At 43.0% G+C, this 13,004-nt stretch overlaps 1 protein-coding gene across 1 annotated transcript in view; it reads right to left on the bottom strand.

Annotated features, from left to right (window-relative positions):
* Positions 1-12,780, bottom strand: part of MYO10 (myosin X) — a 245,991-nt gene extending 233,211 nt beyond the window's left edge. The window contains exon 1 of the mRNA XM_084850564.1: positions 12,261-12,780. Coding sequence (XP_084706690.1) covers positions 12,261-12,281 — 21 coding nt within the window. The 5' untranslated portion in view covers positions 12,282-12,780. The remainder of the gene's footprint in view (positions 1-12,260) is intronic.
* Positions 12,781-13,004: the final 224 nt, after the last annotated feature.

Here is a 13,004-nt window from a genome sequence, read left to right as displayed (position 1 = left end):
CAAATAGACAAAAGCCATTCAGCTTATTAAATTTATGCTGTTGCCACCAATTGCTTTTGTTGTAATGTTCAAGGTATTTATTTTTTTCTACTGTTTTTATATTGGTTTTTCTATTGTGTTGTATGTGTTTTTTTATGTGAATTGCTTGGAGATCCTGGGATGTCAGAAGCAGCTTAAATAAACAACAAGAGATACAGAAAGCAATAACTGGAATAATTCTGTAGAATGGTTTAGTTTTTTTAAATGCATATTAATGAAATAGCTTTATTTATGTGCTTAATTAAAAAGTGTAGCCAGGGTGCTGAAAAATTTGCACTCTGGCTCGCATGGAGAGCTCCATGGATACAGGAGGCTCTCCTCCTCAGAATGTCACCCTCCATGAGTAGAGGGCGACAAATGTGACAAGAGAGAGAGATGGGGCTGGGAAGGTTGATTTTAACCTCTTTCTGAATGTCTGAATAGGACTAGAATGTGTACACTCTTGTGTATGGGGAGTGTATGTTTATCAGGGGTGGACAACTTGTGGCCTTCCAGATGTTTTGGCCTATAATTCTCATGATTCCTCACCATTAGGTATGCTAATGTTAGGAGCTGTAGGCCAAAATATCTGGAGGGCCACAAGTTGCCCATCCCTATATATGAACTGGGAATCCACAGCCAATCACTGCTTCCATCATGGACACATGCAACAAAATAGGTATGCATTCATTCTTCATGATCATATACATGCATGTTGTGTGCTGTTCCATACATTCAAACGGTAAGATTAGAAAATGTCATGTGTGAAGCAACTCGTGTGGTGACAGTGTTGGACTGGGAGTCGGGAGATCTGGGTTCTAGTCCCCACTCAGCCATGGAAGCTCACTGGGTGACTTTGGGCCTGTCACAGTCTCTCAGCCCAGCCTACCTCACAGAGTTGTTGTTGTGAGGATAAAATGGAGAGGAGGAAGGTAAAATGGAGAGGAGGATAAAATGGAGAGGAGGAGGATAATGTAAGCTGCCTTGGGTTCCCTGCAGGAGGAAAAAAAGGCAGGATATAAATGTAATAAATAAATAAATAAACCTTACAACAGTCTATGTAACCAGATTTTTTGTACCTCTTAAATTACACACATTTCAAGGCCTTGCCCGAAGTATTAGGTAGGAATGCATCTTATGCTAAAGGTTTATTTGGATATGCCTGGAATTATTCCAGTTATTCTGAATTTATTATTTATTATTATTACATTTCTATCCCGCCTTTTTTTCCTCTCACAAGGAACCCAAGGCGGCTCACGTAATCCTCCTCCTCTCCATATTATCCTCACAACAACGCTGTGAGGTAGGTTAGGGTGAGAGTCAGTGACTGGCCCAAAGTCATGCAGTGAGCTTCATGGCCATCTGGACTAGAACCCCAAGCTCCCAAGTCCCAGTCCAACACCTTAACCACTATACCACACTGGCTCTCAGTATGTGCCTTGTTTTAACAGTTCTTAGTTGGCTCCTAAGGTGCTGAAAGCCTTTACCATATTCTAAGTTTTGCCTGACTGCCGAGAACTGCTAGAACTCATATAATACTGTGGACTGAAAAACACCTTTTGAATTGCCATGTTCCATGCATGACTCTGTGTTTGAAAACAGTCTGAAATTTTCAGTTCAAAATATGCCTGCAAGGCTATTAACTGGGACTGGGCAATATGAACACATCACATCAGTGCCTTGCCATTTTCCCTGGCTCCCAGTTCATTTCTGGGTCCAAGTCCAGATGCTGGTTTTGACCTTTAAGACACTTCACAGTTTGGGAACAGGGTAGCTGAAGGGCCGCCTCTCTCCTTGAGATCTGAACTGCGGAATTCCCTCCTCAGAGAAGCCCACTTAATGCCCACCTTGGTGTCATGTTATTTTCTCAGGCCTTTTAACATGCCTTAGCTTTACTATGTTATTACATTCTGTGACTATTTTATGGTGTATAAAAGAATAAACAACCTTTATTGTTGTTTTTATTCTTATTGGATTTTAAAGCAGTTTTATCTTTTGTTGTTGTGAGCCACTCTGAGAACTTCGTTATAGGGCGGCCTATAAATACTGTAAATATAAATAACTAAATGTATGTAGTAATAAGGGTGGTGGACATACTCAGATCAGTTAATTCTTGACTGTGAATGTTCAGGAACTCCTACCAACCTAGTCTAAAGATTATTGTCAGACAGTGGCCAATACTGAAGGTATGTCCCAGGAAAGAATAAGTGAATGAATCTTGTTTGTGAATATAAGCAAGCCATCCCAGAGCAGACCTGAGTGATGAGCTTGTGGGGTCACCCTGAGCATCTCTGGTCCATAACACCATGAAGTTAAATTTATCTAATCACATGATGGGGCGGGGGGGGGTGGACTGAAGTGGGAGGGACAATTCAGCAGGCATCATTTTACAAACAGCTGTTAGAAATATTATATACCACTTCCACAAAGTAGCATAAATAATAGCCACTGGCACAGCATTAGCTCTTGCCAAAATTTGCTCCCCACTGGAAGCCCCATAGTCCTCTCACTTCCCCTAAAGTGGCTGTTACCACTTCTGAAATAAGATGCAGAGGAGAAATCTCACCATCTTGCATCTGCACAGACTTATGGATGTCTGTGAAGAAGTCAAATTTCTTCACAAACCAGCCCTTCCTACTGTACCAGCTGCCAATCAGTAGGGCACTGAATTCTATAACAGTAATCCAGGCACATACACACATACACTAAAAAAGAAAAACACTTAACCCTGTGTGTATCACAGCCTTCCCCAGCTTGGTGCCCTCCAGAGCTTTTGGATTATAGTGGCTGGGAATGACAAGAGATGTAGTCCAACACATCTGGCGAGCAACAGGTTGGGAAAGGCTGTGATATCTGACAGTGTGCCTTAATTCATCTCTGCATTAAAAATACATTGCATTTTTAGGCCTAACATCAGTCCTTCTTCCAATAAAACAAAAGTATCTATATAAGCATCAATTTGCATTGAGATAACTTTTTAAATTTAAATTATTAAAGAACCTCATAAAAAACTAATAGGCTTTCACAAGCCTTAATAACAGAATTCAGCAAGAACGCATAGGAAATACATTGTATAGGTCCAGTTGGCATTTATTGACTGAGTATTCACCTCTTGCTTTCATCCCCTGTGTCATGATAGGAAACTAAATCCGCAACACAGAAGATTCTGTCAGCCTTGAAACAGAGTTTTATTCCCACTGCGTTTTCAGTAAAAGATACCAGCTGCATTCAGATAGTTCTTTATCTGTTGTACTGTGTTTTATATAGGTTATTTAATGTACATAGGTTGTATATAAAGAGCCCTGGGTACTTTGTGAGGAAGGGCAGGATATAAGTAGATAAATGGATGCTCGAGAATTTTATGCTAGCATTATGTGTACAGTCGCACTATCTTTTTACAGTTACTGTTGTCATAAGTCTTCCTGTATATATTTCTGTATATATCCCACTTGTGCTGCAATACAAATATGCATATCCTCTCAGCGTGTTACACACAGTTGCAGCAGGCAGCAAGATAATGGAATATAGAAGTAGCTACTACATCTTTGCCTAGACAGGCCCAAAGTACCATAGAATAAAGAGAAGACTTTGTTTTCCTCCCCCTGCCTTAGCAGCAGTTTCCCCTTCAGATTGACATAAATTGATGAAGAAAGCAAAGGGTTCCTGTCCCAATGCAGTTTGATTGAGACTTCCAGGTTCCAACTAAATATGTCATGTGGGTGGTAATCAATGGCAAGTAAGTAGGGTTTGTACCGCAAAGGTACAAGGCTAGAGTGACTCCTGTATCTGTGCCATGTTCCAAACGACACCTTTTAACATGGCGCTGGTGGTTCAGGGCTATGTGCACTTTTAAATGGCTTAAGACCGCTCTACATGAAGTAGTGCCTTCTCCCCTATGCTCCTGCCCGATTCCGAAGATCATCAGGCACAAAGGAGGCTACTGGAGAAAGTGCCTTCTCTGTAATGCCCCCCCTTCCCGGGTGTGCAGAATGCCCTTCTCAGAGTGATCTGCCTGGTGTCTTTACTGTATACGTTTAGGGTGCAATCCTATGCATGTTTAGACAGAAAAAGTCCTACATGCAAAGGATTGCTCCCTTGGAGTCTAAATTTTAGACACCAGGTTAAGACCTCTCTCTCCTAGCAGGCATTTAATCTTTGATGTGCTACTCTGATTATTACTTTTACTGCTCTGTAATTTTTAAAAAAAATATTTTTAATGTTTGATGTTTTTAATATTATTTTGATTTTTATAGTTGTATTTTTTTCTTTTGTTATTTTATTGTTTATGATTGTAAACCACCCCGAGGGCATTTGTCAGTTGGGTAGCATATAGATTTAATAAATTTGTTAACTCTATATTAAATTAAATTTAATACAGATTTAATCAATAAATAACCTTTTTGGTGTGTTTTCATAGCTCTGTGGGAGATGTGCTCATCAGATGGTAGACTGCACAATCCTATGCATGCGCAATCCTATGCATGCTTAGACAGAAAAAAGTTCTGCAACTCCCAGCATGCCCCAGCCAGCCATGGTGCATTGCAGGACTTTTTTTCTCTCTAAACTTGCATAGGATTACACCCTAAGTCTGTCTTTCTTGAGCTAGAGTACTAACAGCTACCAGTAGCATTGCTTGTCTGAGACTCGGGGAAACTCTGCGGTAAACAAGAGTCAGGAATAAGAAATCTTGTCTCTATACAGCTCATGTTTTTTATGTTTGTATATGCAGGTGGGTAATTGAATGTATAGGAGTGCACAGAAACTATTTTATCCAGACCACTTGTAGCTTCACATCACGGTAGTGAAAAATACAAAGACACACTCTTATAATGAAGATCAGCTTATGTTTGATAAGGTAACTTTGTTTTGCCTTTTCCCTGAAATCCTGTGCGGTTTCAAATAACTGGACTTCTAAAATGTTCCTAAGCAGAGACCTTCCCAGATTAGTGTTATGCCTGGAGCAACTTTTTAATAGTGTTATAAATCCCCAAAGGAAAAATAAATAAATTAAAAGGGCTGCCAGAGACCCTCACGTAAAGCCACAGCTACTGCAATTAGCGAAAAACAATTAAGGAAAGTCGTATGGGCCAAAAATCAGTAACTCAATTGTGAACTAAATGCTCTCAGACTTTTTCACTACTACAGGAGGAGAGCATGATTCACTGAATGTTTGGAATTGCACTGCTGAAGCTCTCACAGAATTCACTAGGGTGACAGTAGAGTACAGTCAGTGATTCACGCCTAAAGTCTGAATCAGTAATTGTTTGGGGGTCAACTTCCCAAACCAATTGTAGGATTCCTACACTTGACATGAGGCAGATGAGAGCCAGGAAGATGGCTTTTTCTGAAGTGTGTGTGTGTGTGTTTCCTTTATGTTTCCATTTTAGCAGGCAGGGGGCCGGGGGAGAGGGAGAGCATTATTCTGTCCTTCCTTCCAAGGAGCACAGGGTGGTATACATAATCTCTCCCCTCACTTTTATCCTCACAACAAACCTGTGAGGTAGGTTAGGTTGAAAGATTGTGACTGGCCCAAGGTCACCCAATGAGCTTCAAGTCTGAGCAAAGATTTCAACCCAGGTCTCCACAGGCTAAACCCAAGACTCAGTTTACTACACCACACTGTCTCTTACCTTTTGCATATATTAAGCTGTTAGGGACTGATTATAATAATTTTATTATATGCAAATGTATTAAAACAATACATATTATATTTATATTATATATGGCAACAGTAGGAGTTTGCAGTTGTTTGTTTCATTATACAGTGACAGTTTGCTTGTTCTTCCTTGCACTACCAAGATCAGGAACAGGGCTGGCTCACGTGTAATTTAGTAGACCAGAAAAGAATACTATCATTTTGTATACCGAGTAATAACCCCACTGCCATTAATGGAATCACTACCAATATCCAAACTTGTTAAATACAGAATAAGGTCAGTGATCTTGTTATGCATTGCTTTCCATCATAAAATTCTGTTATTGTTGTGTTTTAATTGTTTTAATGCATTTGTTTTATTATTGTTTTAATCAAGTCTTATTTATGATTGTAAGCCCCCTTGAGTGCCATTGTTCTGGGTAGAAAGGCAGGGTACAAATAAAATAAATAAAAATTAATAAATAAAAGTTATTTCCTTCTAACAGTAGACTGAGGGGAAACAAAACAACTAGCTATTCTTGCACATTACATTGATTAAGTGGTGGTATTCTCCTAGTTTTAACATGGGTTGTTATCTCCCTGTTAAGTCATTGATTTTAAGAGATACAATTCACCAAGAAGTTCTCCTGCGCAAGTCCCATTGAAGTGAATGGGAGCAGTTCAAGAGGAGAACATTCTGGTAGACTATGCCCAAGGGCAATTATATTTATGCTGTCTGAACTGTGCTGCTCTGAAGTTCAGTGCCTTACTGCCATATGCTTGTTTGAGGAAAGAAAAATGTTTATACTCAGCAGTGTGACTTTGGATACAGATTAAAGGCAATACGCACGCGCACACACACACACACTCTGAACTTTTAAAGTAATATCAACATGTTGGAAGGCCTAAGAGAACTTAACTGACATCAAAGTCACACTCAGAAACCACAAATTAACATTTATGTTGAAAAGCTACTGTGCTTTGCCTCAGGTGAGCAATTTTCATCAGCGAGTACCATATCATACAAACCCTATAAGTAATAAGGGTCCAGATGAGAGCGCCTGAACCATAAAAAGGAGAATTCCATAAGATGCAGCTTTTCCTTTTCTTCAGTACTGAGAAAAGCCATATAACAGATGGAATGGTTCCTTTTACACAACTGTGGAAGTTACAGGAGACCTTCTAGGATCTGAACGCATCAAGCTTACTGGGAAGAAAGCATCTGGAAACTCTCTGCAGTTATTCATCCTATGTCTTAAAAAATGCTGGTTCACTATGCTGAGCACCAAGGAAGGAACTATCGAGTGTGATGCAGCCAAAGATAAGCCCTTTTAAATCCCTTGGTATCAGTGGAAAAGTTAAGCACATGCTTAAATCTCTCCCACTGAAACCAATGAGAAAAATGTTTATCTTTGGCTGCATTATTCCATATTGTGCGTACGTGTGTGTATGTGTGCCCATGCAAGAGAGAAGGATAGTGTAGCAGAGAGGCACAGGGCATGAGCTGTGGGCCGGGAAGCCCATCAGTTCAGATCTCAGCCACAAACTCGCTAGGTGGCCATAGGCAAGCCACTAGGCTCTCAGTCTTGGTCCTCTATCTGCAGTATGGGGATAAAAATACTGGCCTGCCTTGCAGGGCTGTTGTAAGGATTGCTGCGATGACTGGACCACTTTGAACATGTAAAATGCACCATTTAAAACAACATAGCATTTATTTTTTTAACCAACAAAATGCTACTTAACATCTTAGCATCCATGCATTTTGGGGGGGGGGGGGACCTCCAGCAGTCCTGCTCACTTGACTCAGCTTTTAGATCAATTTTTTTTAAAACCTATGAGCTGAAGAAAACTCAGACCAGTTCCATAGGGCATCTTCATTGTCATTTCACTAATTACCGTTCTGAGACACACAGCAGCTGTTTTTCTTATGGGAGTGGCAGCAGCACTATAAACATGAAAGGCTCCTTCCTTCAAGAGGGAAAAGTTCAGTGCTGTGACTAAAAGAAGACATGTGAACACGCGATCCAGCAAAGCCTTTTAAGCATGCAAAAGGGAATTCATGCATTCACTGGAACGTTCATCTCCCTCTTCCCTTTTTTGCCCTTGAGTTGCAATAAAACATGGAAAAATGGACGTGAGGCTTCTCAGGATTCAAGCTGAAGATACCTGTTCAATATAAGAGCCACGGGCCAGTTGTGAGTGATCCTCTCTAGTAATTCTGGTATTTTTGAAGCCCACTTTTTGTGTGTACAGGTGTGGCCCTGTAGGTCTGTCATCATCGGGAACTGGAAAATGCCTGTGTGACCATGTCTGGATTGCACATCCCCTCTCTCCCTGGATTCAAAGGTCTGGGGTGGAACTGGCACCCATTTTTCCAGCCTGTTGCAGGTGGCTGAGCCACGCTGCATGGCTCACCTGCATTTGAGATTCCCTCTGTGTATGAATTTGCTGGGAGAATAAAAGCCTTGCGTGCTGTTGCTGCCAAGCTCACCAAATAAGAGTAGAGATGCAGGGCAGGAGACAGAAGAAAAAGGGAAGTGAAAAGAGGCATCATGGAGTGCACACTATGGAATGCAGAAAGAAAAGAGGATTAACAGAGAATGGATTAAAAAGAAAAAATGTGTTGCAATATTTTTTTTTAACAATATGGCACAGGGAAGAAAAAAAGGGTGGGGCTGAAAGCCCCAGGTAAATGTGACCAAGTAATGATTAAACGTTTGTAATTCTTTCAAGCATTTTCCAAGCAACCTGTATTAACATCCTCCATTTCAAGATAAAACACATCTGAACAACACGTACACCTCACAGACTTAGAACTGGGTGACTCACTCAAGGTTACACAGTAAACTGGTGACAGGGCATGCAAGGGATCCCAGACCTCCAAGTGCCAACTCCAACGTCATGTGAACACAGTTGTCCTTATCTTCATAACAGCCCAGTTCTTCAAACAGAATTCTTTGTTCAAATAGTTTTCAACACTTGAAACTCCCGCACTTATTCAAAATCAAACTTTAGTTGTTCCAGAACAACTGAAAGGTGAACGAATGAGGCAGGCATCTGGGAGGAGCTACCACTACAGGAACACATCTCCATGTTACCACATAAAAAAGCGAACTACATATTCAGAAATACCACACGGTACACCCCTCCTGAGGCTGTATCAAGACTCCAGGTGGGATGTCATATGTTAGGATGGTCTCTCACAGAGCCTCTTTGTATATGGAAAGTTAGCATGTCAGGGGAAAGGATTCCAGCCTAGCCTGACATGCTGGCTTTCCACAGGCAGAGAATCTTTAATGCAGGCAAACATTTAGACATGCAATCCCTCTCCTGAAGTCTAAAGTCAGATAACCTCCTGTCAGGCTGTAGCCCCTGATATTTCTGAACATGTACCATTCAGAGTTTAAAGCAAACTAGGAAGCATCGCTTAGCGTGAAATGTGTATTCCTGACTGAAGAACGACATATTTATTGTGTTTTATGACCTATTTTAAAACACCCCAGAAATTTTTAATTTTAGGATAGTATAAAAAACTTTAATTTAAATATACATCAAGCATTTCAAGAAGACTGTATGGCAGGAGCCCAGAGCTGAACAGACACACTGGATCAACATCCTGTCCAAGATCAGGACTGATATCTAAAATATCGCTAAGAGGATCCTGTCCAACCTTCTTGTGAAAACCTCCAAAGGACATTCCACAACACTTAAAATACCGATTCTACTGATAAACATCTCTTAATATTATCAAATTCTTCTTAATGTTTAACTTTGAACTAGTAAGACAGATCCGAGTCTTCAAATTGCTGCTGCCTCTTCTTTTTGACAGACTTTTACATTTTTAATACCATCAACTTACCCCCTAAACACACACACACACACACATACACACACACACACACACACTTTACCTTAATCCCTTAACCCAGAGAGGAGGAACGTGTGGTCCTCCAGACATTTTGGAATGCTATTCCCATCATCCATCACCATTGGCTATGCTGGCTAGAACTGATGGGAGTTGAAGTCCAACAACATCTGGAGGGCCACAAGTTTCCCACCACTGCTTTAACCCCTGCCCATTCACAACATCACTTCCCTCATAGAGAAAATCTTCCTCTAAATGTATGTATTTGCAAAATGAGATTTTAGTTCTGGGGTACACTAGTTCATCAGAGCAATGTGTACCTTTCCCAATAGTAAATTCTTTTCATCTCTCTCTCTCTCTCTCTCACACACACACACGTACGTACACACATGTCAAAACCCCACTTGCAATACATTTGTACATGTCCTTGGTCTTAATCATAAAAAAATTAGAGAACTGGAAAGTCTAACAAAATGTCACTTCCTACACTTAGGGCGCAATCCTATGCAGCTTTACACAGAAAGAAGTCCTACAACTCCCAGCATTCCCCAGCCAGCTGGCTGGGGAATGCTGGGAGTTGTAGGACTTCTTTTTGTCTAAAACTGTGTAGCATTGTGCCCTTAGTTACCTGCAGAGGTATTCCTCAAGAATATCAATGTCTGCAAGGCTCAGTCAGGCAACTAAAAGCAAGAAGCTAATGTTTAATTTAGATTCATCTACTATTGCTTTAACAGACCACTTCAATCTATCACATATGGTGACTCACTAGAGTAATGATCATACTATAATACCTTACTTTACAAACAAAGATGTACAACTGGAGTAGTTACTCACATAGAGTTGGATCCAGACTTAAAATATTCTATGTATGACTATATCCGGATGCAACTTATAGAGTCTATCTCAGGTGTAAGTGACCTTGTGAACAGGTGGGCTTTATAAGCAAATTCAAAGTACTGCCACTTTTACAAGATCACTAACCCTTTAGGAGTGAACTGTTCCTGAACAGACACTCTAGTCAGGATTAAAACAAACCCCTCAAAACCGAACTTTTCTTTAAACACCAAGCAAAAAATATTGTTCACAATGTAAATTTTTTTTAGGTAGCACTGATTTCAATGGGAGAGTAAATCTAGAAGCTACTTTTGGCATGGCACATCTGCAAATCAAGTGCCTGACAATCACTCCACCAAAGAACACTGCCAATAGTTTATTTTAAAACAGGGACATGACTCTCCCAATGAAATCAGTGGGATTTCATGCCATTAACAGAACTCACAACTCACAACTCTAATGAAGATGGATTTGATTTATTGTCATGCCCAAAAGGTCTTGGCAAAATATCCACGAAATAGTAAGATATCTGTAGTAGAAGCTCAGCAGGAGCCCTCTTCAATACATAATACACTTTTAAGTGTTTTTAAATTGAACAATTAACATGATGTGATCTTAATACAGGGTTTAGGTCAGATTCTTCCAGCATTGTTTGTGATTACTTTTAAGTAAAAGGGGACAACATCTGGACAACATTATAAAGTGGATAGCAAAACACAAAAGAGGAAATGGACCAAAATGAAATAAATCCTCCATCCCCCCCCCCCATCTGCTTCTTCCTTCTGCTCCGCTGGCACGGAAGCCCTGCAGTGGCCTGTCTTATCCCCTCACAAGAAGCCCAGGGAAATTTCAGACCTCTCCACGAGAAACCAGGCGCTTAGCCATGTCCTTGTTTTAAAATAAACTTTCTGCACACAAGGGCGATCTTGCACACACACAAAATCGGTGCTTTTCCTTCTGGCATTGCGCTCACAGATGTGCTCAGCGGGCTAAGCCAAAAAAAAAAAAATGCCCTCTCGGTTTACTGACCTAAATGCAACGCGCCACACAATGGAGAGAGCGAGCGAGGCCCGCAAGCGAGACTAATACACACAAAAGGAAGCTCACCTCCGCGCACTACATCCTGGATAAAAGGGGAAACGCGGAAACGTACACAACACACTGCAATCCACATCCCCACTGAAGGCAATGATCCATTTCCCATTGGTTTTAATAGTTTGTGGATTGGCATCCACGGTTGATGGTTCCTCCGCGGATTTACCTAGAGGGGGGCGGGGGGCGGAAATCAACCGAGCAGTCTCTCCTACAAAAAACCTCTCACCTAGGGCACGATCCGGACCAAAGTTAAGCACTTTTAAAGACACCGTCCCCCGGTCGCCTACCTAAAAGTAACTCCCATTGCACTCAGCAGGATTTACTTCCAAGTGCACATGCTTGGAAGCGACCCGGGCTGCAACTTCCATTGATTCCCCCCCCCCCGCGCCCCATTTTCTTTTCAAAACAGGAGCCCACGCTTGTCCTTCCCAAAAGCTTCGCTTTGACTGGATCGTGCACCCACAGAATAAACTTTTAACCAACCCCAGGCAGGATTTAAAAAAAAAAAAACTGGGAACCCCACTTATCCCCCTCATACACCCCCCCCCCGCCATGCCTCTTTTTAGAACATATCACTTGAAACCCCACAGGAGAAACAAGGCTACAATTTACAAGCACGTTTACTCGGAAGTCAATTCGACCGCGCTCACTGGGGCTGACTCTCGTGTAAGCGTGCACAGGATCGCAGCAGCCTCAGTCGGAAGCAAGCTTCGCCAGGACTTACTCCCAAGTAAACCCACACGCACAGGAGGATCGGCCTACCCGGGGGCAGTAACCGATCGCCCTCCGCCTCCCGGCGCGTGTCGTGCTCACCTCCGCGAAGAAGTTGTCCATCGCCGCCACAACTTGAGAGCGAGTCCCGTCTCGAAAACGGCGCCTTCAGCCAGCGAACATGTGTTGCGAAGGGGACGGGGCGGATTATTCCTTGCCGGGCGGAGGGGCTGCGGCTCGTCACGCCCTGCCTTCCCCCGCTGCCATCCCTCGGCCTCCCCCCACTTCGCTCGCCCGCTCGCTCTCCCCGCCGGCCAAGTGGCCACCAGCACAGGCATTCAGACGAGCAGCGCCTTTTGTCCTCTCGCACGGCCCCCGTCCTCAGAACCGCAGCAAGCGGTGGCTGCACGAGGAAGTCCGGCGGCGCATGGCTTCGCTTCCCCGCTGAACTGACTTCGCTCGAGGCCACAATCCACACCGGGTGGCTGGATGCGGCGACGAGAAAGCACGTTGCGGCGGTTCCCCGCGAGCCGAGGAGCTCCTGCAGCTCCTGCTCCGGGAGAAGGCGCGCTCGCGCGCGCTCACCTCTGCTGCAAAAAGTGCCGCTGGGCCCTCTCGGGTCACGGAGGGCCCCCTCGAGATGAGCGAATCCCCGCCCTAGAGAGCGAGCGCCTCGGCCAATCCCAGGCGAGCGAGCGAGCGCCTCTTTGGAATCTTGACCCAGGCGGCGCGCGAGCTGCTTTTTTGACTGCGGCGGCAGGCAGGACGTCGCCGCTTGGGGTCGGAAGGCTCTCGCGGCGCTGCCGCACTCCCTCCCCCGCTTCTTCTGCAGAGGTCCGCTGGTGG

Source organism: Heloderma suspectum, chromosome 4 (assembly GCF_057233095.1).
Source record: "Heloderma suspectum isolate Gila_16-S chromosome 4, 16-S_ref, whole genome shotgun sequence".
Classification (NCBI taxonomy): domain Eukaryota; kingdom Metazoa; phylum Chordata; class Lepidosauria; order Squamata; family Helodermatidae; genus Heloderma; species Heloderma suspectum.
This window is presented reverse-complemented; position numbering and strand designations above follow the sequence as displayed.